At 48.5% G+C, this 22,176-nt stretch overlaps 1 protein-coding gene across 8 annotated transcripts in view; it reads left to right on the forward strand.

Moving 5' to 3' along the window:
* LOC133510701 (low-density lipoprotein receptor-related protein 8-like) overlaps positions 1-19,696 on the forward strand; it is a 44,123-nt gene extending 24,427 nt beyond the window's left edge. For 3 of the 8 annotated variants that reach the window (XM_061838933.1, XM_061838935.1, XM_061838936.1), the window contains 14 exons: positions 4,808-5,197; positions 5,526-5,648; positions 5,762-5,884; positions 8,979-9,098; positions 9,377-9,502; positions 12,007-12,178; positions 13,039-13,266; positions 14,018-14,136; positions 14,318-14,457; positions 15,098-15,239; positions 15,530-15,682; positions 16,289-16,561; positions 16,989-17,057; positions 17,951-19,696. In XM_061838933.1, the coding sequence (XP_061694917.1) occupies positions 4,808-5,197; positions 5,526-5,648; positions 5,762-5,884; positions 8,979-9,098; positions 9,377-9,502; positions 12,007-12,178; positions 13,039-13,266; positions 14,018-14,136; positions 14,318-14,457; positions 15,098-15,239; positions 15,530-15,682; positions 16,289-16,561; positions 16,989-17,057; positions 17,951-18,294 (2,522 nt within the window). In that variant the 3' untranslated portion in view covers positions 18,295-19,696. Of the gene's footprint in view, positions 1-4,807; positions 5,198-5,525; positions 5,649-5,761; positions 5,885-8,978; positions 9,099-9,376; positions 9,503-12,006; positions 12,179-13,038; positions 13,267-14,017; positions 14,137-14,317; positions 14,458-15,051; positions 15,240-15,529; positions 15,683-16,288; positions 16,562-16,988; positions 17,058-17,950 lie in introns of all 8 variants that reach the window. The other 5 variants (XR_009797687.1, XR_009797686.1, XR_009797685.1 and 2 more) reach the window with 5 other exon arrangements.
* The last annotated feature ends 2,480 nt before the right edge of the window (positions 19,697-22,176 follow it).

Below are 22,176 nucleotides of genomic sequence, written 5' to 3' on the forward strand. Positions count from 1 at the left end.
TCATAGTCTTGTTCCTCTCATTGTGGCATTGCCGGATTTGTGGAAGTTTTGAAACTTTCCCCTCATCATCCAGACGCCAAAGAACATTCATTCTCTAGCTCCAAGGATTTGATCTGAAATTGAGGAGAAAGCGACGGAGGACTCGGTTTTGATGATTAGCGTCAAACGATGTTGGCCTTCTGCGGAGGTTTGAGGGCTCGCATCAGTGTGATTTCACGTCAGACCAGGAAACCTCCGCGGGGGCCCGTCCGAGCCGTGACGTCGCCCCCTCGCCAGCCAGTGAAGCCGAAGCCGTCATTAGCCTGCTCCGCCGCCCCCCCCCCCCCACACCCCTCGCCTCCCTGCAGGGACCTTACTTGGCCTACTTCGAAGGCACCGTGAAGAATCTTCCTCTTCCTCGTGCCTCTTCGCGTCAAGAGAAAGAGATTCAGGCTGTTGGGCTGCCGCTTGTGTTTAGACTTTGAAGATCCTGCGAAAATGGCATGTGGCAAGAAAAAGAAAAAAAAAAAAAGATTGAGAGCAAAACGCAGGGAATACGAAAACATTTTCATCATCCAGTGATGCAGGTATTTGCCATGTAAAGTGTCACGTTGGCGCAGTGTTGACGTGGCTGCTTTCGGCAATTTGTGCCCGGAATGCGATGCTCCAACCTCTTTAGACGACAAACAGACCTAACAGTGAACACAAACACGAAACTGCTGAATCCTGGCACATTTCTTCTGACCCAAACATCCAGACCGAAAGCTTGAACGTTGCGTCACACCCTCCAGAGGAAGGAATCGTTGACTTTGGTGCTCTCAACTCGATGGCTTTTGCTGTATTTTCCGCCTGCTTAAATGTTTTGTTTTTTTTTCCCCTCTTTACACATAACTCTTAATTTGACAGCTTCACGACGCAGTCCCTCACCCAGTCGCATATCCCAATTGTGAGGATTTTTGCCATTCAGAATATGGGACGTTATTGGGACTTTTTGGCAACCCCAAATTTTGCATGAATGTGAGGGGCGGAGGAGGAGGAGCGGAAGCTTCAGGGAGAAGAGATAGCGAGGGTGGGTGACTTCAAATACTTCGGGTCAAAAATCCAGAGCAATGGAGAGCGTGGTAAGGAAGTGGAGAAACGGGCCCAAGCGGGTTGGAACAGCTGGCGGAAGGTGTCTGGTGTCCTATGTGACAGAAGAGTCCCCGCTAGGATGAAGGGCAAAGTTTATAAAGCAGTGGTGAGGGCGGCCATGATGGACGGATTAGAGACGGTGGCAAGCCGAGAGGACGACAGGAAGCAGAATTGGAGGCGGCAGAAGTGAAGGTGTTGAGCTTCTCGCTCGGAGTGAGCAGGTCGGATGGGATTAGAAACGAGCTAATTCGAGGGACAGCCAAAATCGGATATTTTTGAGACAAAGTGAGAAGGAGCAGACTTCGACGGTTTGGGCATGTCCAGAGGCGAGAGACTGACGAAAAACTGGTAGGAGGAGGGTCAGGATGGAGCTGCCAGAGAAGAGAGAGCAGCAGGAAGACCAAAGAAAAGGTTGACGGGTGTTGTGAGGGAGGTCGTGAGGACAGTTTGGGGTGTTAAGAGAGGAAGATGCACGAGATAGGCTTGGATTTGAAAAAAGACGACACGCTGTGGCAACCCCTAACGGGACAAGCCGAAAGGAAAAGAAGGTGAGCCCAAGTTAGGAAGCACAAAGCGCCGCCAAAGCTCATTTTCGTGCCGCGCGCATATTAAAAATGCGCACCAGTTGTGAGCGTAACGCTTCTCCTCCTCAAAGGTCAAAGGTAACCGGAGCCCATCCCGGCTGTCTTCGGGCTGGAGGCGGCCGCAGTTAATCGCATCGCACGTGACCGATAAACAACCCTCGACGCTTGTATTGGCGCCTTTGAGCCATTTGGAGTATTATCCGAAATGTCCTCCCAAACCTTTTTTTATTCCATCAACTTCGATTGCATGAATGTCATAAGGACTCCTTTACTGTATGTACGGTACTTTACATTCACTTGGGATCTTCCTTTGCGTTATTTTGCTGTTGGCCGGGTTTGAAAAACAGCCACCAGCCGGGGGAAAAAAACAAAACAAAACCCAAAAAACAGCCTGTAGCAAATCCACCTAATTTAATTTCACGAATGTACATGACAAAGTTTATTTTTAGTGCCTGTTTGGCCTTAATCCTTCTCGCTGTGAGGAAAGTAGCACTTTTTTTTTTTTTTTTTTTTTTTTCTTTAGCCAAAGTTCTTGCGTCAATCTGAGCTCGCTCCAGCGCTTGGCTATTTAAAAGAAATTGACGAGGGGCATTGTCTGCTTTAGATTTGCATGATTAAATGGCACAAAAGCAAAGTGTGAATTGAGTCTCCCACACCCCGCACGCGGACTTGTTTGTCAGCTCGAATGAGGCCACTCGCTGACGAACGTTTTCTTTAGTTGGCGGGAGCGCTCGACTGATTGGGATGTGCGTCTCTGATCCTCTGCCAAATCTGGTTGTTCCGAACAATCGAGAATTTGTGCGGCATACGTCCGTCGTGACATTATTCCGCTCAGTACGAGACTGAGGTGGGAAAAGGGCTACTTACAGAATATCCCATTCCAAAGGGTTAGGCTACAGTGATGTGAGGAGCTCCCGGACCAAGTCGAGAGAAGAGAATGGACGGTCCTTTGAGCGTTCAAGTGTGGAAAGTCAAATTTCAAAAGTTTACTTCCCTCTAATTTAGAATTTAAAGCGTTCAATTAGCCTACCTCCTTCCTTTTTAGCAGCCAATTGGTTCCACCCTTCCTCCAAATTTAGAAAACTAGCCAATGAACATGGATTTCTCCTCCATTGGTAAGCCCTCTACCGCAACGTTTCGGCCTTAAATGGCCTTCTTCAGGCGCAGCTTCCTCAAAATTAAGTCGGTCAGTCGGTCAGTGAGGTCCTTTATGGACGTCAGTCAAGTCCTCTGTCCTCCAATCGATGTCAGAATGTCAAAACGTTGTTTTTTTTTTTTTTTTTTTTTTGTCTAATTATATGTTCATCGGCGCTTTTGGAATTTAGATATGGGCCAATGAGCCAAATTGTCGTTCCTGCCTCCTTGCAAAATTTAAACAAGTTACCACCATCCTCCATATTTGCCAATTAACCCTCTCTGGACCAAATAAAATTTTGAAGAGGAAAATCTGATCCTTTCAGAAAATAGATACTCTGGAATTAAAATTTTCGATTATATTAACCTGTTGCAAAAAAGGGTTAAATAAACAAATGAATAGATACATAAATAAACGCATGATTTGGTGGCGTTAGGATAAGGGATAGGATTGGGAACAGGTAGAGGAAAGTGGATTTATGATTGGTGTAAGGGTTAGGGTTCGCCAAGGAAACCTTGTCAAATTCATGTGATAAATCTGCATCCAGGTTAAGGATTTAGGAAAAGGTCCACCTGTCCGGCAGTGAAATTTACTTTATTTTGCCAGTGACAACCAACAAGCAGGTCCTCGACTTTTGAAAAAGAGACTTGATGTGCATTTCTTTCTACATTTTCAAACAATTCTCACGTGTTCTCATGTCAAAATATGACACGAATCAAGAAACAAAGTGAGCCGGCGCTCACTCTGATATTCCAAATGTGATTTTCCCAACAAAATCATGTAACCGTGCCATGATTAAACAACAAGTATTTACAAAATATAGATAAGCATAAAATGGCAAAAGTGCAGTCATTTATCCTCACAGTCCTCAGTATCATGTGATGAATTGTACACCAGTGCTAACTATAAGCGATAATAAACATTCTCACAGTAAGATCACCAAGTCGTTTGAAGGTCTTAGCTTGCCCAGTGCAGGTTTATCTACGTGAATATGTCCCCAGGAAGTGTTTGATATCACATAGCATGCTGTTCTCACGAGCTTCAAATTAACCCGATAGAACTTCGGTAGTCCCACAACAGGGTTGAGAGAATAAAGGTTTTACCGGCTCTGCGGCAATTCCGAGAGGATGGACTTGGCCGGTCTTGTCACTTGTGACTTCCAACGTAGCCAGCGGAAGTTTTCGCTTTACAGGTGCGCGAGGACAGATTCACAGCAAAGGTCGTCTACCGAGTTATTCCCCAGGCGACGTGCTGTGACCCTGCCGCAATCTCTGGAAAACGTTTTTTTTTTTTTTTTTTTTTTTTTCATTCTCTGTGTGCGCCGTGACAGCGTGCTAGTCACGTTTTGTCCCTGTCGGTCCAGACCTGCCAAAGCCGAATTACGTCCGCCTCGAGGCTGCACTGGTCAGGGAGGCTTAAGGTGATTTCTGTGGAGTGGCTGTTTATGGCAAAAATAAGATTTACCTTTCCTAAATACAAAGTGCACGCACACAAAAAGCACACATTTACCCCAAAAGCTACACGCACACAAAAAGCCACACATCAACCTAGTGGTTTTCAAAGTGGGGGGTGCGTCCCCCTATAGGGGGCTTGGTGTTACGAGAGGGCAACCGTCAACTGTCATGAAAACCTACACCCAGATGGTTTTGTTGAGTCCCAAGCAATGGATAATGTTTTATTAAAGTGGGGGCTGTTTTAGCTCCCTCCGTTCTAAAATTTCTGGAGCCACAACCAGCCAAAATGTCATCTGCAAAAATGGGGGAACTCATTCAAATTTTTGGGTGTGTAGGAATCTTTTTACAATGAGTGGACACGATTGTTTTTTTTTTAGAAGAACAGTAAGGCGTACAGGGTATAAAAAAAACAACAAACAAAAAACCTTTCTTTCATTCTTCACCCTTGCAAAAACTGCAGACGGTAACCAGAGAGCTCCGGTTGACTCAGCACATTTTTGTTCTTTCCTCTCTCGGTCCGCCAGACGCCAAAGCCTGCCCCGCTGGCCAGTTCATGTGCGCCAACCGCAAGTGCTTGGCCGCAGTCCACGTGTGCGACGGCGACGACGACTGCGGCGACGGCAGCGACGAGCTCAAGTGCACGTCGCCCCTCACCTGCGGGCCCAACCGACTCCGCTGCAACAGTTCCGAGTGCGTGCCGCTCATGTGGAGCTGCGACGGCGATCCCGACTGCGCCGACGCGTCGGACGAGGGGCCCGAGCGCTGCGGCGACGGCGCCGGCGCCCGCCCGACTCACCGCAGGGCCAACTGCGCGGCCCAGGAGTTCCGGTGCGCCAACGGGGAGTGCGTGCGGCTCAGCTGGAAATGCGACGGCGATCCCGACTGCAAGGACAAGTCGGACGAGTTGGACTGCCGTGAGTTTTTGTCTTCATCCTTTCGCAACTGCTGACCGCCGTGTTGTCTCGTGTCGCGAGCCGCATCCAGCATAGCATGCGCCGGTCCAGATAAAATCGGTGCGAGGACGGACGGTGCCTTTGTGATGGTTTTCTAGTATCAGGGCAAGGGCGGGCCCGAAGCTGTCGCCTCGCAGAGGCCGAGAAAGTCTCGCACGACATCAGGACGACGTGTGACGCACTTGTCGAGACCGCCGCTCTGTCACGACGACGCCTGCGGAATTGTTTGGCGGCCCTCGAAAAGGTTTAACTGTTGTGTTTTTGCTCGCGTGCGCGTGTCTGTGCGCAGCCCTGCTGACTTGCCGACCCGACGAGTTCCAGTGCGGCGACGGTTCTTGCATCCACGGCACCAAGCAGTGCAATAAGGTCAACGACTGCCCCGATCACAGCGACGAGTCCGGCTGTGTCAATTGTGGGTTCCGTTGTCTTTTCTCTCTTTTAAATGACACTTCAGTTCACTTTCACTCAACATTTGTTCACTCGTCTTTTTGGGGTTTGACCGATTATTTTGCCCCTCCGTCGCAGCCACCAAATGTGAGGGCCCCCGGAAGTTCTTGTGCAACAACGGGGAGTGCATCGATAGTTCCAAAGTGTGCGACGCCGTCAAGGACTGCAAGGACAGATCAGATGAGCCCAAGAAAGAGTGCGGTAAGAGGAGGCTTTTTCTTTTCACGGATTTGTACCTTTTGTAAGTATTTGTCGGGCAAATTTGGGCTTGACAGGGAATGGAATTAGTTTGTTGGTTGATTTGGGTTCTGGGAGTCCACAAGTCTGCCTCGATTATTTAAGCTTAAGAAAGTCGAGGTCGCAGAATGGTAACGGCAGCCTTAAACTGTTTAGATCAAGAAAACGTGATTTGTTCTCGCGGCGCAATTAAGGAAAATCACGTATGGAGGACATCTACGATTTTGTACTTTTTCTGTTAGTGAGTTAGAGACTGTTAATTGTCCCCCCCCCCACAAACCCCGTGGAAGTTCCCACTACAGCTCGGGCGGAGAATGTACGGCTGACGTGAACTGAAACTCGCGCTCACCGTTGGCGGTCGCGGCCTGGACTGATAATTTAGACGGATTAATCACGATAAAAATTGTAAATAACAATGAACGATTGCCGACCATTTGGGGGAAAAAAAGGAATGACAGCGTCACGTGCAGTGCATCATGGGAATATTTTCAGACAGTTACTGACACATCACGTCAGTTGCGACATCCACGAGGAATCGACGTCGAAACAACGTAAAAAATATATTGTCATTCACGTTGAACTGAGGTTGTTCGACGTCGGGACCCAAAACAACGTTAATCCGACGCTGAATCCACGTCTCGCGCCTGCTCGGTTAATCGCCGGCGTTGCTGAATGGAAGCGTCGTGGAACAGATGCTCTTTTTCCAAATGTTTGACAAAACAATTCAGAACTGTGAACACAAACGACAATTTGTGTTAGCAAAGCTTTGTTGGTGTAAAAGATCATTGACACATTTTTTTGTTGTTGTGAACAAATAGAAGCACATTATCGAGCATTTTTGTTTGCGTTCACTAACTGCGGCTCGCTCCCTCCTTCAGAGGCTTCCTGAATCCAATTAGAAGAAGCCTCGCCGATCACAGGGAGACTCGCTTTCTTCTAACTACGCTCAAACTGGAGTCTCGTGTGCTGCGTCGTTATCTCCGTTTTACATCCTGTTCGCTGTCTCTACTTTGACGCCTCCACATCCTGACCGGTGGACAAAAGCTGAAATGTTCAATTGCACAGCGGCTAATGGCGTTGTTGGTTGGGGCGGCACGCTAGCCTACTGGTTAGCACGTCTGCCTCATAGTTTTTTAGGACTGGGTTCAAATCCGGCCTCGGCTTTGTCACCTGGCTGCGGCTGCGGCCGCGTGGGTTTTCTCCGTGTACTCTGGTTTCCTCCCCATTTCCAAATGAAGATTTCAGATTGTCCGTCGGTCCGAATGTAAGTTGTTTATTTGTATGTCCGCTGTGATTGGCTGGTGAGCAGTTCCGGATGTGAACCGCCTCCCCCGCCTGCAGGGTTTGGGTCTGGGATCGGCTCCAGCATACCCGTGACCCGGGTGAAGTGGGTGTGGAAAATGGGTGGATGATGATGATGATGATGATGATGATGAAGAAATGCCAGGAAAGCTAATTAGAAAATTATGAAGCAAAGCTGGTCGTGTTGGGTCCATTTTTCGTGGATTGATCACGTTACTGAGACCTCGTATTTGCCTCCCATTGTCCTTCAGCTGTGTTGTGTTGAAAAGCGTCCGTGCGCGGACCTCGTTGGTTGCTCTGTCCTCTCGGCCGTTCATTTGCGAGATGTTCTTCCAACTGCACGCAAAACGACTCGCGCTACGCTGCTGACACAAAGCGTCCAAGTTCCATCACGGAGAAGAAACGCGGTGCGGTTCTCTCTCTGCGCGGCCGCCCGTAGTTTCCCAGCTTCTGGGAAATAAGACCGTATACGCTGCGGACTAATTGCCTCGCAAGTCAGTCAACTGTTAAGACTGCACTCCGGAGTCCTGCCGTTCGCTGGGAGAAGCTCTTCAAAATGGCCACTGCGGAGGCGACGTCGGCCCACAAGAATAGAAAACTGGCCTCTCAATGGCGGTTGGGCTTGATGGCATTTCCGGTGGGCAAAATGCATTCCCAGTTCCTCCAGTACCTCTTTTCGAGATACCCGGATATCGCAAATATTGCCGTCATCTTTCCACGTTTATTCCCGAGGGTAGTCGCGCCGTCACTCATCCTCCTCAATGAGAGCTGGGAATCTCTTGGTGACTCTTGATCTGCTTGACGTCTCCTCGGAATCGTTTTAATCGCCGAGTCCAATCTTTTTATTTTGTTCTGGACTGCCGTGTGTAGGCTCGTTCTCCTGCTTGTGATTTCTCATCTCGATCGAGTTTGAGATTTGATGGATACAAACGCGACATACAATGCGTGCAGAGGGGAAAATGCACGGATACAATGCTTCACAAATTTGTTCGATGATGACCGAATTGTCCCCCGCGATTGGCTGCTGACCAGTTTAGGGTGTCGCCCGCCTCCCACCTTCCTTCGAAATTCCTCCTTCCTCTCTCAGAATGCTCATGTGTGACTGAAATGATCACAATCTGTCTTGTTCTTTTCCCGAATCCCACGTTCATGTCATCTTGCTCGTTCGGATTTCGTTCCCACGTGTTCTCGTTGGATCGACCAATCGGCTCCCTCCAGTCACTCGCGTCTTATCCGTGTGTGCCTCATTGTCTTGATTTTCCATTTAGTTTCCGGCTTTCTTTCGGTCTGTATCCGTTCATTTTTGCTTTACTGCTTTGTATTTTGAGTTCTGAAAGAAGTTGCGTATCATTTTTAGATTTCATTGGATTTTGCAGAGGTCCGAATGATTGTGTCGCGATGCCCATTTTTGGGTGCAAAGAACTGACTGCTGCCTCCAGACCTGGCATCTCAGGATCTGCGCTCACGCCACTCGGCGTCAGCGCATGAACCGAAGAAAAATGACGAGTCTCTTTGTTTCCCTGAGAGTATCTGATGGGGATTTGAGTGGGGTGGGGGCGGAAACAGAGCTGGCAGTACAAGAGCGGAGAAAACGTGAAATGAGAATCCTCCTGTCCTTATATCTTTAGCGACGATCAGACACTTCACACACAGTGAGGCTTGAACTTCCTTGATGTCAATTCCTTGACTATACAGCATCTCGCTATCTTGGTTCTGATTGGCTGGGTGTTATTTTTGCGCTCTTTCCCCCCACAAGGGCTCAACGAGTGTATGATCAATAACGGCGGCTGCTCCCACGTCTGCATGGACCGACCCATCGGCTTTGAGTGTCAGTGCCCCGCCGGCTACCAGCTGCTGGACAAGAAGACGTGTGGAGGTATTTTTACACAGTCATACAGTGACCAAGCCTACGTTTGTTGCTTTTGCGGCTTTCCGTCTGTTGCTAATCTGTGAAAGTCCGACGTTTCAACCGGCAGAAGATCCGAGAAACCTCCCCTGGATTGGTCTTCTCTCCGTCAGATCCTCACCCACTGAAGCTCGCGTCTTTCGCAAATGCATTTTCTTGACTTTCCTGGGGGCGAATCAGTCACTTTGTGTTTCTACCCGAGTGTCCTGCGGCCGACTGATAACCTGTCTTTCCTCTTCTCCCCGCAGACATTGATGAGTGTGAGAATCCAGACGCTTGCAGCCAAATCTGCATCAACTACAAGGGGGATTTTAAGTGCGAGTGCTACGAAGGCTACGAGATGGATCCCGTCACAAAGACGTGCAAGGCGGAGGGTGAGTGCGAAAAAGAGCAGATGGCGTTTCCATTGAGGACGTTTTATAGAGGAGGTTGGCTTTCATAACCCGACACGCCGCACGGTCGCTTTCGCAAATGAAACTTCACGACGAAGAGCTGAAACAAACCTCTGCCGGTGAACAGATTTAGCACGAATGAACTGTTTGTGAAAGTTGCCCGTCACACAGTCCGTGTACGGCACCCAACCGGCTAAAGTGCCCCGAGACCACCTTTTGTTTGTGACCGGATCAGGATGGGGATTTCCCCTTTGAGGATTGACTGCCATGTGGGGGCTCCACTTGGGGGCTTCGCACGGGGCACCATTAATGCCAGCGCTGCCACTTCTTGAAAATTCCACAAGTGACATGTCCAGTCGTGTTTAGTTCTGATCCGGCGGAACAACTACTTACTGAGCAAAGCAACTTTGCTTCGTGAATACTAATAACATTTTATGAATTTCCCCTGCAGTCAGTGATTCCGTCGATCTCTACTGCATACAGTAAAGTAGATTTGCTCAACGGCCAATTCGTGTGTCGTGACCTCCAACCGCGAGCAATATTTAGGAGGCATTACCAAAAGATGCCAAATGCTGTTTGCACATTTGTCTTCAAATCTTTCTTAATTAGCTCGATCGAGTCAAATGAAAGGCCGTCACTTACAGTCTGAGCCTGTGGCTCTCAGGCGCACTGATTTTTCTTTCGTCCAATTAGCTTCAACGGATTTTTTCCTCCAGTGTATCGCTGCACTGTGTCTGTATTTGCCATGTAGATCGTGTCTGTCTCTGCGTGTTTGCTAACAGTTGGCTGATGCTCGGGGACGACTGAAAATGTCTGGATGTGCGTCGAGAGCTGCACAAATGCAGCGGCGGCCGCCGCGCTGTTTCCACCGAAGGGGGACGGCTGCGCTGGTCCTTCAGACCGACAGGGGATCGTTTGGTTATCATCGAAATGGACCCTTTTTTTTTTTTTTTTTTAAACTAGCAAGAGAATGTACAAAAGGGAACCGGTCCTAAGCGTGATACAACATAGTTCTGACATGGTCTGAAGGAAAATGGGGGCAAGTGAGTCATTAAGGACAGAATCTCACGTGTGCCCCCTGGAGAAAAGTCCCGCCCAGCTGCCAATCCCAACACTGTGCAGAGTCCTGGAGAAATGTTGCTAAAAGGCATTTTGGGGTTTTTTTTTCTAGATGACCGGGGGAAAAAAAAAGAAAGACGGTGGTAAATATGCCGCAAGATCCTGTTCAATTGAGGGTCTAATTAAAATGCAAGATGGGTGACCTCTAAAAATAGACCAGACTACTCCTAAATTGCAGCAAGGACCCGCTTGGTGAAGCCATTTGTCACTAATGGCTATGTGCTAATTACATCAAATTTCTGCATCTCAAAAATATGTGCAGCGGCTCCGCGAGATTAAAATGCCTGCTCATGTTCCTCTTCTTTGCTTTTTTTCCAAACTCCTGCATTCCTCCTCCGTGGTACCGACTTTAAGGTACGTCAGTAATATTTGCTCCTGACGGCCTCATCTGGGGCTTTGCGCGTTTGTTGCGCTGTGACATATGAACCGGCATTGTAGTAATATATTCATTTATTTCGTTCTGAATTCAAGCAAGTGTAGCTTCCCGTTTGCGACGATAAAAGCCCCCCCTGCGATACGTAACCCTGAGAAAATATGATTGCGAATTGGCCATTATTTAACTAAGTTCACTGAGGTGCCACAAACGTCTAGTGGCGGTTCAAGGAGCTTCCTCCGAGTAGCGCACTTGAAAGACTACTTTTGGATTTGGAAGGATCGTGGTTTGAGTCGAAATCGTCCTTGTTGTTGAAGAGACGCTCTCGCTGCACGAGCAAGAATTCGACAACAAGGGAAATACAGTACTGCGCTGTAGGATTCTGCCTCGGAAACAAAAACAAGTTTGAATCACAGCTTGAAACAAAGCTCATTTCTAGCTACAATTAATGTCGCCCCCCAAAGGATTACACCGCATAAATTTGTGTGCTTGTTTACATGATTGGCCTTTCGCTTCCTTTCTGCATGGAACAAACCGCTCATAATTTCCAGCTAATGGGTCGCCTTTTTTATGCTAATGAGATTGTTATGGTTGTCTTTTATCCATTTTCTGCATGATTCATTCATGTCGCGGGGTCATCTGAAGCCTTACCCACCTGCCCAAGAGTGGCCCAAGGTCGACACTCTTAAAAAAACAACAACAAAAAAATCAATGAACCGAACACGCAACCGTTTGGAACGTGAGGGGACGCCGTAGTCCGCGGAGAAAACCCCTCGTTAGCGTAAAACTCTAAATTTTGAATCCTGGAACCTCTCGGCGAGCGGACGGATACGTTCAGCATTGTTCCCACGTTAAGTCTCCGAGAAATGACCACGTAGCCACGTATCGTCCGAGGATTCGTCAACAATAACATACTTGAACAAAAACATGAGCTATCCCGTTTTGTCCGTTCAAATGTCGACTGGTAAAACTGTTTGTCCCTTTGCGAGCACAGGAAAAAGCCCTTACCTACTGTTTACTAACCGACATGAGATCCGCCGTATCGACCTGGTGAAGAGGGACTACAGCCAGGTGGTTTCAACCCAGAAGAACACCGTGGCGCTGGACCTGGACGTGGCTAATAACCGAGTCTTCTGGTGTGACCGTTTTCATCGGAAGATCTACAGGTATGACCGTGACACGGGTGAAGTGTTTGATCGGGAAATCTTCCTTTCTGGACATTTCATTGGGTAAATTTTGGCCGCGGTGTTCTGTTACGTTTGAGCCTCTGTTGCTCTCCCAAATTCATTTCCTCCCTGGTGTGAATTCTAATTGGAACAGCTTGTTCCGTTTCTATCTAAAGTGGAGCTCTGTGGGTGGGAGGGTGGACGAATGGCTGTTTGGGAGCCGCATGCGCGCCCGGCCTTCACCTCACACCTCCGTCGGGGCGACATCATTTGCGAGAAGGGCCGTCCCAGTGCGAGGTCTTGTCTAATTTGATAAGCGGTCCATCCGAGAAGGACTCCAACCCCTCCGCGAACCTGCTCAGTGCTTTGCTCACGGCCTCACATGTAAAAGTATACATAATGTGAGCTCTCGCCATAAGGATTCCGTTCGCTATTCATTTGAGCTCTAATGAATTGCTCAGCTTGCAGTTTTCGAGTACTTGAAGAGGCCTTCGAGTGTGTAGCTAAGCAACCCGACCGATGGAACCTCCCGTGGTACAGTGCACTTCAACTCCACTAATCTGCATGAATGAAAGTCAACTCGGAGCATAAAATAGTTGGGTTTTCCACACAAACGCCGGCTAGTGCGTCCTCGCTCAGCCTTGTTGCAAGAACTGATGAAGCCTGCTCGGAGGAGAGACGGAAGAAAAGAACATTCCAGTTACCATCGATTCAATGCCCTGAGAATGAAATGACTTGCACGCATCCAACTACAAAGATATTCTTAAACGAATTCTGTACCTCTCTGAAGGCGCCACTGAAGCCTGAGCGTTGTTACACCCCAATTTGCATTTTGTGTGTGTGTCGTCCCCCCCCCGCAGCGCCTTCATCCACGAGGCCAATGACCCGTCTCAGCAGGTCAAACTGGTGGATTCGTCGCTGCAGACCCCGGCTGGTCTCGCGCTGGACTGGCTGCAGCACAACCTGTACTGGACCGACTCGGGGGACAAATCCATCTCTGTGGCGTCAGTGGACGGCACCAAGAGACGTGTGCTCATCAACACGGAACTCAGTGAGCCCAGAGCCATCGCGCTGGATCCTCATCACGGGTGAGGCTTTTGGCATCCGCGAAAGCGTTCTTCAATATAAAATGCAAAACACGATTCATAAATTGGATGGGTGCCGGGGTCAGATTGTCATCATGTAGATTTATTTATCGTCTCTTTTCGCTACTCTATTCTCTACTTCTGTACCACGGTGATCCAAATATCATGACAATAAACCAATAAATTCATGTTCCAAAGTCTTGCGCTTCAGACCGACTCCTATTCAGACTTTTGCAAAACAGAAGTATGAATTCATACCGAGGAAGAGAGTGGACCCGTAGGAGAGTGGATGCGATGATATTTGCAGAAAAGTGCACTGATGTCGTTAAAAAAAACATTTTTATCGCCGTATGCTGCCGCAGTTGATTTCATATCAACATTATTCTTCGCACCGCACCAAACCAGAAGCTTGCTCGTCAATTTTTCTTCCCTCAGATTCTTTGGACGGACGCCGGGAAAAGACAAACACCTGCCGGTACATAAATTGAAAGCAATGAATCGGTTTCTATTGGGAAGGAAATTGAGCTTTCGTGATGTTGCCTCGCTAAGGAGTAACACCCGATTGCAAACCAAATTGCTTTTTATGGCTAATGAAGAAGTAACAACGTTTGAACTCTTTAGCAGTCAGTTGTTTCCACGACATCAAATTAGGAAGACGTCTGGAACCAGCTGCAAGTCACAAACCGGAACTAACACTTTTTTTTTGTTTTCTACACTTGCCAACCGGGAAATATTTGTCCTTTATTCTCTCCAGTTTCATGTACTGGTCGGACTGGGGCACGAGAGCCAAGATCGAGAAGGCCGGGATGAACGGAGTGGACCGGCAGGTGCTGGTGGCCGACGACACCGAATGGCCCAACGGCATCACTCTGGGTGAGAGCAAAACGGCCGCTCACGCAGTCACGCGGCGCCGATGCGTAACGGAAATTGAGAGCTCGCGGGCGACACAATTGGAACTTGGGATCGGCTAACCGGGACGATCTTCGGCATAATCAATGACGGGGATTTGGAACTTGCGGCCAAACAATCGCTCAAGCCGTGTCGATTTCCTCAGATGTGGCTAACCGCCGTCTGTACTGGGTGGATTCCAAGCTGCACCACATCGCCAGCGTGGACCTGAACGGAGCTCACCGCAGGACACACATGGCGTCCGCCGAGACCCTCGGACATCCCTACGCTCTGGCTGTGTTTGAGGTTCGTCCGATTTTGGACCTCAACGTGAGCTTTTAGGGCACCGGTCTGCCATGTCCTCGTTCCTTGCGGTTATCAGAATCCTAACGGTAAACCCAAAGTGCTTTTCCACAGGTCACTTTTTGTTCTTTGCGTCTTACCGTCAAGAAATGGCTTCCGGACAAAGTGTGCAAGAAAACGTCTTTGTCTTGCTTAAGAAATGCTTGATTTCCTTATTGCTCTGTTTGAGGACTACAGTATGAATTTGGGACCCTCTCTGCCTCCCCTTCTTGCATCTTGGCCAAATGTAGACGACGTGAACATTTGGCGAGGAAATATCGTTGCCGACTTTGTGTTTCGCTGACTCGCTGCCTTAGTTTCGCAACAATTAGCTGACGGCCAACGGCTTCAGACGGAAGGGGCACCGTCGTCCTCCCCCGCCGCATTCAAATCGAATGGGACAGGCTCCATCCAATGCGCTCGGATCGTACTCAATGCAAATCCCACTGAAGGGGGAATGAAACGCCTCGAAAAAGGCTCCACTGTTGTTGTTGTTGTGGTTCTGATCTGAATGATCTTCTTTTGTGTATTGTACAGCAATTGTCACTTCTCTTCCAGCCGGCGCAGTCGTCATCAATTCTCTTCCCTCGACATTCTCGTGCAGGATCGCATCTATTGGACAGACCGAGACAAGGCGTCAGTCTTCACGGCCAACAGGCTGACGGGTCAAGACGTTCACACGCTGGCCGAAAACCTCAACGATCCGCACGACATCGCCGTCTTCCACCAGCTGCGGCAGCCTCGAGGTGCGTGGACGCAAACGGACCTCGGCGCGTCCGCGCGCATTCTCGCCCGCGCCGTCGCACCCTCGGACGCCGACCTCGTGCGCCAGCTTGACCGCATTAAAGGATGAGCTGCGGCGCACTCGTCAAAGCGTTGCGCAGCCGCCGATCTGCGTCCAAACTTGCTGTCGAGCTGATTCCCCTCGCGGAATGATGTGAAATTGCTCAATCCTGACATTGATGGCTTTGCAGTTTTATTCTATTTCTGCAGCATTGCGCCTTTGCCGGACTTTCTCCTGTGGCCCGACCCGCAGGTCCGGACAGTTGCAATCTGGGCAGCGTGGCCAACGGAGGCTGCGAGTACTTGTGTCTGAAAGCGCCGCAGATCACCGAGCACTCGCCCAAGTACACCTGCGCCTGCCCCGACGGACAAGAGCTCGGCCCGGATATGAGGGCTTGTGTCCCGGGTGAGACTTCGCGGGCTCGATCGACAGCTGCACTCCGTTTCAAAGTCGGGGAGGACACGCTCGCATCCGAGACGAGAGATGCCATCATTGTTGCGCTCGCATCGTCGCTTTAAATTTCATTAAATTACGCAGATGTCGCCAATAATAAAGTGTGCAGCGAGTTGGACTTCGTTATGCCCCCAAAGCGGAATCTTGCGCGGTCCGCTACGGTGAAGTGCTGATGAGGCCTTTTGGAGTTCGTCTTGCATTCTCGGTTCTCCGATGCCAACTACGCTCGTCGTGCGTTGCGACACGTAAGAGCTCACAATCTTGCAGCTCTGTCACATCCAATCCCTACGTTTTGTTTTTTATGCCTCTCCAAATCAGTGCTCATATTTGAGGATTCAAGTACACCCTGGATGAAATGTTTTTTGTCGTACAAATTTAGCATTTCGCTCACTTTGTTGCCTCGCGTTTCATCTTTGCGATTGTTGTCACAAGCAAATAGATTTTGTCTTCAAACGACCAACTTTTTTTTATGCAATTATAAAAACGACGTCAAAGTCCTAAAAGTCAAATGTGTTTATTTTTTAATATGTCTTTTTTTTTTTCTGTATTCGCTTGCAGCGCCGCGAAACGACATGCCGCGCTCGCCCTCGTCCGCGACCACGGCAGCGCGAGACTTCCCGGCACCCTCCGAGGGCGACTCGCCGGCGGACGCCGGCCCGCGATTGACCGCGACGCCTCTGGCCGGCCTGGCGCCGCACACGCCCCTCGGGACCCTCAAGGCGGCGATGGCGGCGGCGTCGCAGGAGTCCGAGGCGCCGGGGTCGCGCTCGACCGCCACCGTCACCGTTGAGGCCAGCACGATGGCGGGCGACAGCGGCGTGTCGCAGCACTGTAAGCGGGCCCGGGCAAGGTCGGCCGACTGGACCTCGTGGCGTTGGGGAAGGCCCGTCTGAACCGATGGCACAGATGAGCAGTTATTAGTTTCTAAAGTTTTGCCAAAACGCGCCTAAAGTCTCTGCGAGCAAACGTGTCGCGGGCCGATGGAATTTGTGACAAATGCGCCAAAGTACCAAATGGTGCTTCCGGGTTCCACAATTCATATTGTACACGTATGTGATTTTTTTTTTTTTTTTTTTTTTTTTCTCCGGGGTACGACTTAGCACTCCGGCTGCCATTTTGTTTGATCACTTGTCCTCCTCGTCACGCCGTCGTCGTTTTCGTTCCCTCGCAGTTTGAGACCTCATTGATGGTTCCTCCTTTGTGTCTCGCCTCCATCTTGCCGCTTTCTGACGCTTCTTGGTTTTCTGTCTTCCCGCAGCTGGAAGTGAGCATTTCCTCCTGGGAGAAAACCTGACGGTGGCTGTTTTGGGGGTGGTCATCCCCATCGGTAAGTCGCATTCAACCTCCTCCCTCATCCGATGTGACACCGGAAGTGAAGCTCGGCCCGAAGGTCGTCTTCTCTGAGCTTTCTCGAGTGTGTCCGGCGTGGCTCCATTGTTCACTTTGCGAGGCTGCCTCTCTGCGACCGCAGCACCCGTCCGCTCGGCGCTCAAGAAATCATATCACGGATTTGCGTGCCCACGTTGCCAAAGGTAGAAAATCACATTGTCGGGTGCATAATTAAACCGTTGCGATTTTGTTCCGATGTGAGGCTGAAATGACGACAACCGATTGCGTGTTATCCACAGATTCATTTTAAAAATTCTCTACGTGATATGTAGAAATGCTGCATCGTACCATAAACTTGGTATTGCAGTTTGTTTGAATGTCAATATTCTTGAGTTCTTATGGATTAACGTGGAGAAAACAAAAAATGGAACTGTAGCCAATTTCAAAGGGCTAAAATCAGACGTTCAAATCGGACGGAGGATTAACTGGTCAGGGCCGAGTAAGCCAAGACAATTTTTTTTTTTTTTCTGCCAAAATGCAAGGAAAAATCCATTGATGAAGAACTTAAAAGTCACAGCGGGCCGGACAAAATGATGTGGCGGGCTGGATCCGGCCCCCGAGCCGTAGCTTGATTTCGGATTTTTTTTTTTTTTTTTTTATCGCGAGTGGAAAACGCGACCCACTTTTGCTCCACCGCCCACAGATGCTCTCCATCGCGTGAACGTGCCCCCGCTTTGCTCCTCGCATTCCCCCTCGGCTTCTCTCGGTGTGTCATTTCACGCCACGGACTCGTTACGCCCCCATTAACGCCCCCCCCCCCAACCCCTCCACCACCACCACCACCCCCCCCCTCCCCCTTTCTCCCCGTGGCTGCGTGTTAAACGCATGCAGTTCCTATCGTTGCCACAGTGGTGTTGGGCTTAGTCTGCGCCGGGGTCTACGCGGTGTGGCGCAACTGGAGGCGCAAGTCCACCAAGAGCATGAACTTCGACAACCCCGTCTACCGCAAGACCACCGGCGAGGGCGAGGAGGACGAGATCCACATCGGCCGGACCGACGGCGCGGGGCACCACGTGCACCACCACCACCACCACCACCCGTACCCGCAAGGCGTGGGGGTGGTGAGCTCGGCGGGCGGCGCCTGCCCGCAGTTCATCACCTTACCGCTGGGGGGCGGCGTGCCCGATCCGGGCGCCCACTGGTACACGGAGCAGCCCACGCTCTCCACGGCGTGAGACGGAAGCCGGGCCTTCAGGGGACAAGACGGCTGCCGTGGCGTGCGCGCGCAGGGAGGTCAGAGGTGACCGAGGTCACGTCTCATCAAATGCCGTCCGCAGCCGAGTTCTATGCCAATTTTCAAAGTTCTATTTTTCTCAGATGAAGTCCCGTTTTGCATCGATGGAGTGTCTGTCGCGTGTCGTCCACTGGTGTGTCTTTTGTCCTCGACGTGTTTATTTGGGATTTGCGTGGCGAGAAGGAAAAGCTCCGAAATTGCGGATCTGCGTCGATGGGACGAGCTGGACCGATTCGGAATAGAATCGAACATCGTGTCAAAAAAAAAAAAAAAAAAAAAGAATTTTCTTGCTGCAGCGTGTTTGGGGCCCACCAGTCCGGACTTGGTTCAGCCGAGTTGTTCCTTCTGCGCTGACAAAAACAACGGAAGCGCTTTTCTGATTTGACCTTCAGCAACGTGACGAAGCGAAAGGATGTTCGTCGCGCATTGGGGTGGAAAAAGCGCAATCGGAGCAGAAATAATGACTGGGACTGGGTTCCTCCTTGTCGTCGCTGCGACCTTTCAATGTTATGCGCTTTGAAAGGCGCAATATATCACAAGTTTTCGCGCACTCGCTCTCCCGCCAACATGAGCGGCGAGAGCTCAGCGGCCGTCGGCGGCGTATACAAACACGAACGCTCGCTTGCGCTCTAGCGGCGCCACGTTCACCTTTTCATGCATTTTTGCAGGCAACCAGTTGTTGTTCTGTTGAAAAAAATAAAAAAATCACGTTTGAATCACTTTTTGGGGAACACTTTTTTCATTTTTCCACCCCAATGAAATTATGACGGGTGTCAATTATTCAATATTTTTCTGTGCACGGTCCAACCCGGTGGTTGCCCCCCCCATGAATCGAAGGGGTCCCCCCTCACTCCCTGTGACCTTTTAGCGTGTTTGCATTCGCGTCGGCCGCAGCGCACGCGAGCGCCAACGTCGGTCCCCCGGCCACGTCTGAAGTTTTTGGCGCTGTGCGTTGCGCAACCTTTTTGTGTCACGTGAAAGTTTGCAGATGAATGGCTGCATCATGAGGGTGCTTTTTGACTCCGATATGTAAATATGTTTTCGTAAGGAATTTTGATAATGTATAATAGCCTCCGATGATGTAAAAGACAAGATGTACAAAGGATTTCAGATAAAGTGTTGGCAGTATATTCATTTATTTGTACAAAAAGAGAGCACGACATTTCCTGCCCGTAAGGAAATCCAAATTGTTCACCAAAATTTTTCCATGTTTTTTCTTAGCGTGCATCCCTCACCGTCCATTTTTATGAGCCAGCCTTATTTTTGTCTTAGTCCATGTAAAAAATTGACATTTTTCTTCCTGGCAATTCACACGACATCGCGTGCATTCATGTTTGTTTGTTTGTGCTTTTTTTTTTTTTTTTTTTTTTTTTTTTTGCCGTTGCCCCCCCCCCCTTGGACAATTGCAAGAACAAAACTCAAACTGGTTCAACGTGTTGCTTTTCTGTATCGTTTTTGAATATCTCTATATATTGGTACATAAAATTTGACTGGAAATTTTCACATTGTCTTTATTTTAGTGCAAAAAAAAAAAAAAAAACAAACAAACATAAAACATTTCATCTACTTGATGGCAGTGGTGGAAATAACACATCCCCTAATATTATGTATACCGCTTGTCATAAAATTAGGAACACCTGCTTGACCCGGGCGGCACGGTGGTGCAGCTGGTAAAGCGTTTGCCTCACAGTTCTGAGGACCCGGGTTCGATCCCAAGGAGTTTGCATGTTCTCCCCGTGCCTGCGTGGGGTTTTCTCCGGGTGGGCACTCCGGTTTCCTCCCACATCCCCAAAACATGCAACATTAATTGGACACTCTAAATTGCCCCAAGGTGTGAATGTGAGTGCGACTGTTTGTCTCAATGCGCCCTGTGATTGGCTGGCGACCAGTTGAGGGTGTACCCCGCCTCCTGCCCGTTGACAGCTGGGATGGGCTCCGGCACTCCCCGCGACCCTCGTGAGGATAAGCGGTGAAGAAAATGGATGGATGCTTGAGCCGATGAGACGTGACTTGTACTTCGCAATGTATGCACAACTGAACTGCATTACAGTGACATTTGCAATATGTAATTTTTGTGTAGGCAGAAAAATGAAACCCAACGCATTCTTTCATTTACATATTTGCAGACATATGGGGGAAAAAAAACCTATATGTTACTCGCAATGAAAGTATTGCGTTGCGTCACGGAGCTACGTTGAAGAGGGTTGAGGAAATGTATTCTGATTTAAAACAAACAAAAAAAAAAGTATTTCTTTGCTGCCATCTTGTGGTATTTGCAGGCAGAGATTTACTCAGACATTATTCAGTGAACGGCCACGAGCGGCGAGATTTGCTCCGGTGGAATTGAGGAAGCCAGATTGAGGGTTTTGTCTCTCCGTATCACGAAGATGAAGCTGTTGTCCCTGGTGAGCATTTTTGGATGTGAAATTTGTGACGATGCCGCAATCGCTTGCCGCCTCCTTGGCAGCCCTCGTCACCATGGCAACGGTTTTGCCGAATCGTGAGAGAATTTGGAGGGGAAGCGGCAACTATGACGCCCCCTTTCGGGCAAATGTCGCTCCAGCCCGTTGACGCCCTGAACAACTTTTAAGTTGCCTGCAGTGAGACGACTTTTGATGATTTTGGTTTTATTTTTCAATGGTGGACGCGCACTCAAATGACTCTTCTTAGTTTGCAGTGACTTTGTTCGCCCACCTGTCATAAAATCGAAAAAGAAGAGACCGTCCAGCCCTGTGAATGACTTTATTCCAGACTTGCTCACTCTCATCTTTTCCTGTTGTGAGCGCGAATGAGGAATTTTCAAGTGAACAAATTTGAACGGGCTCCCTCGGCTCGTCGGAGTCGTCAAATAAATCTTTTACCGTCACAAAAAAACATTTTCAGTCAGTAAAATGCGTTACATTTGAAAATTCAAACAGCAATTAAAAAAAAAAATCTATATTTTATATTAAAAATAACTCTTCCGTTACATTTGAAAATTCAAATAGCAATTAAAAAAATCTATATTTTATATTAAAAAATAACTCTTCCGTTACATTTGAAAATTCAAATAGCAATTTAAGAAAAAATCTATATTTTATATTAAAAATAAATCTTCCGTTACATTTGAAAATTCAAATAGCAATTTAAGAAAAAATCTATATTTTATATTAAAAATAACTCTTCCGTTACATTTGAAAATTCAAATAGCAATTTAAGAAAAAATCTATATTTTATATTAAAAATAACATTTCCGAATACTGGTTCATGAACATGACAAAACATTTGATATTATTTTATTTACAATTTGCTTTTGCTTTCCTGGAGGTGCTGGTCTAATAATAATAAAAAAAAAAATGTGTTGAAAGCGAGATGGAGAAAGCGCGCCACCTGCTGGTCATCTTTGTCTGTACAGCAAGAAGGCTGACGGATGAGTTGTTTATTTTCAAATTCGAGTTTCATTGCTGACCACCGTTGTCGCTGTTTGTTAGCGTCATAATGGCGCGACGGCAACGTTTCCATCAAAATGAATTGTGTGTGGAAAAAAATGTACTGATCTCAAAAAAAAAAAAAAAAAAAAAAATGACTGGATAGCTCATTGACCACCAAAGCTGCTGAAGTCGCCGAAAGCAGATATTCGCCATCTTGACCCTCCCAAAACAAGCAAGCAGTTTGCTGGCTGTGAGAAAACATTCCACAGGCAAGTTAGAAAGATTTACTTTGACACTGTTAAAGTTTGATTGGAAAGGGTTTTTTAATTTGACTTGAACAAAGTTTTGTTACTGGTTGTTGTCGTTGAGCGTTCACTCTCTGCTTCACCTTTATAGGTCGACGTTTTTTTGCG

Source organism: Syngnathoides biaculeatus, chromosome 13 (genome assembly GCF_019802595.1).
Source record: "Syngnathoides biaculeatus isolate LvHL_M chromosome 13, ASM1980259v1, whole genome shotgun sequence".
Classification (NCBI taxonomy): domain Eukaryota; kingdom Metazoa; phylum Chordata; class Actinopteri; order Syngnathiformes; family Syngnathidae; genus Syngnathoides; species Syngnathoides biaculeatus.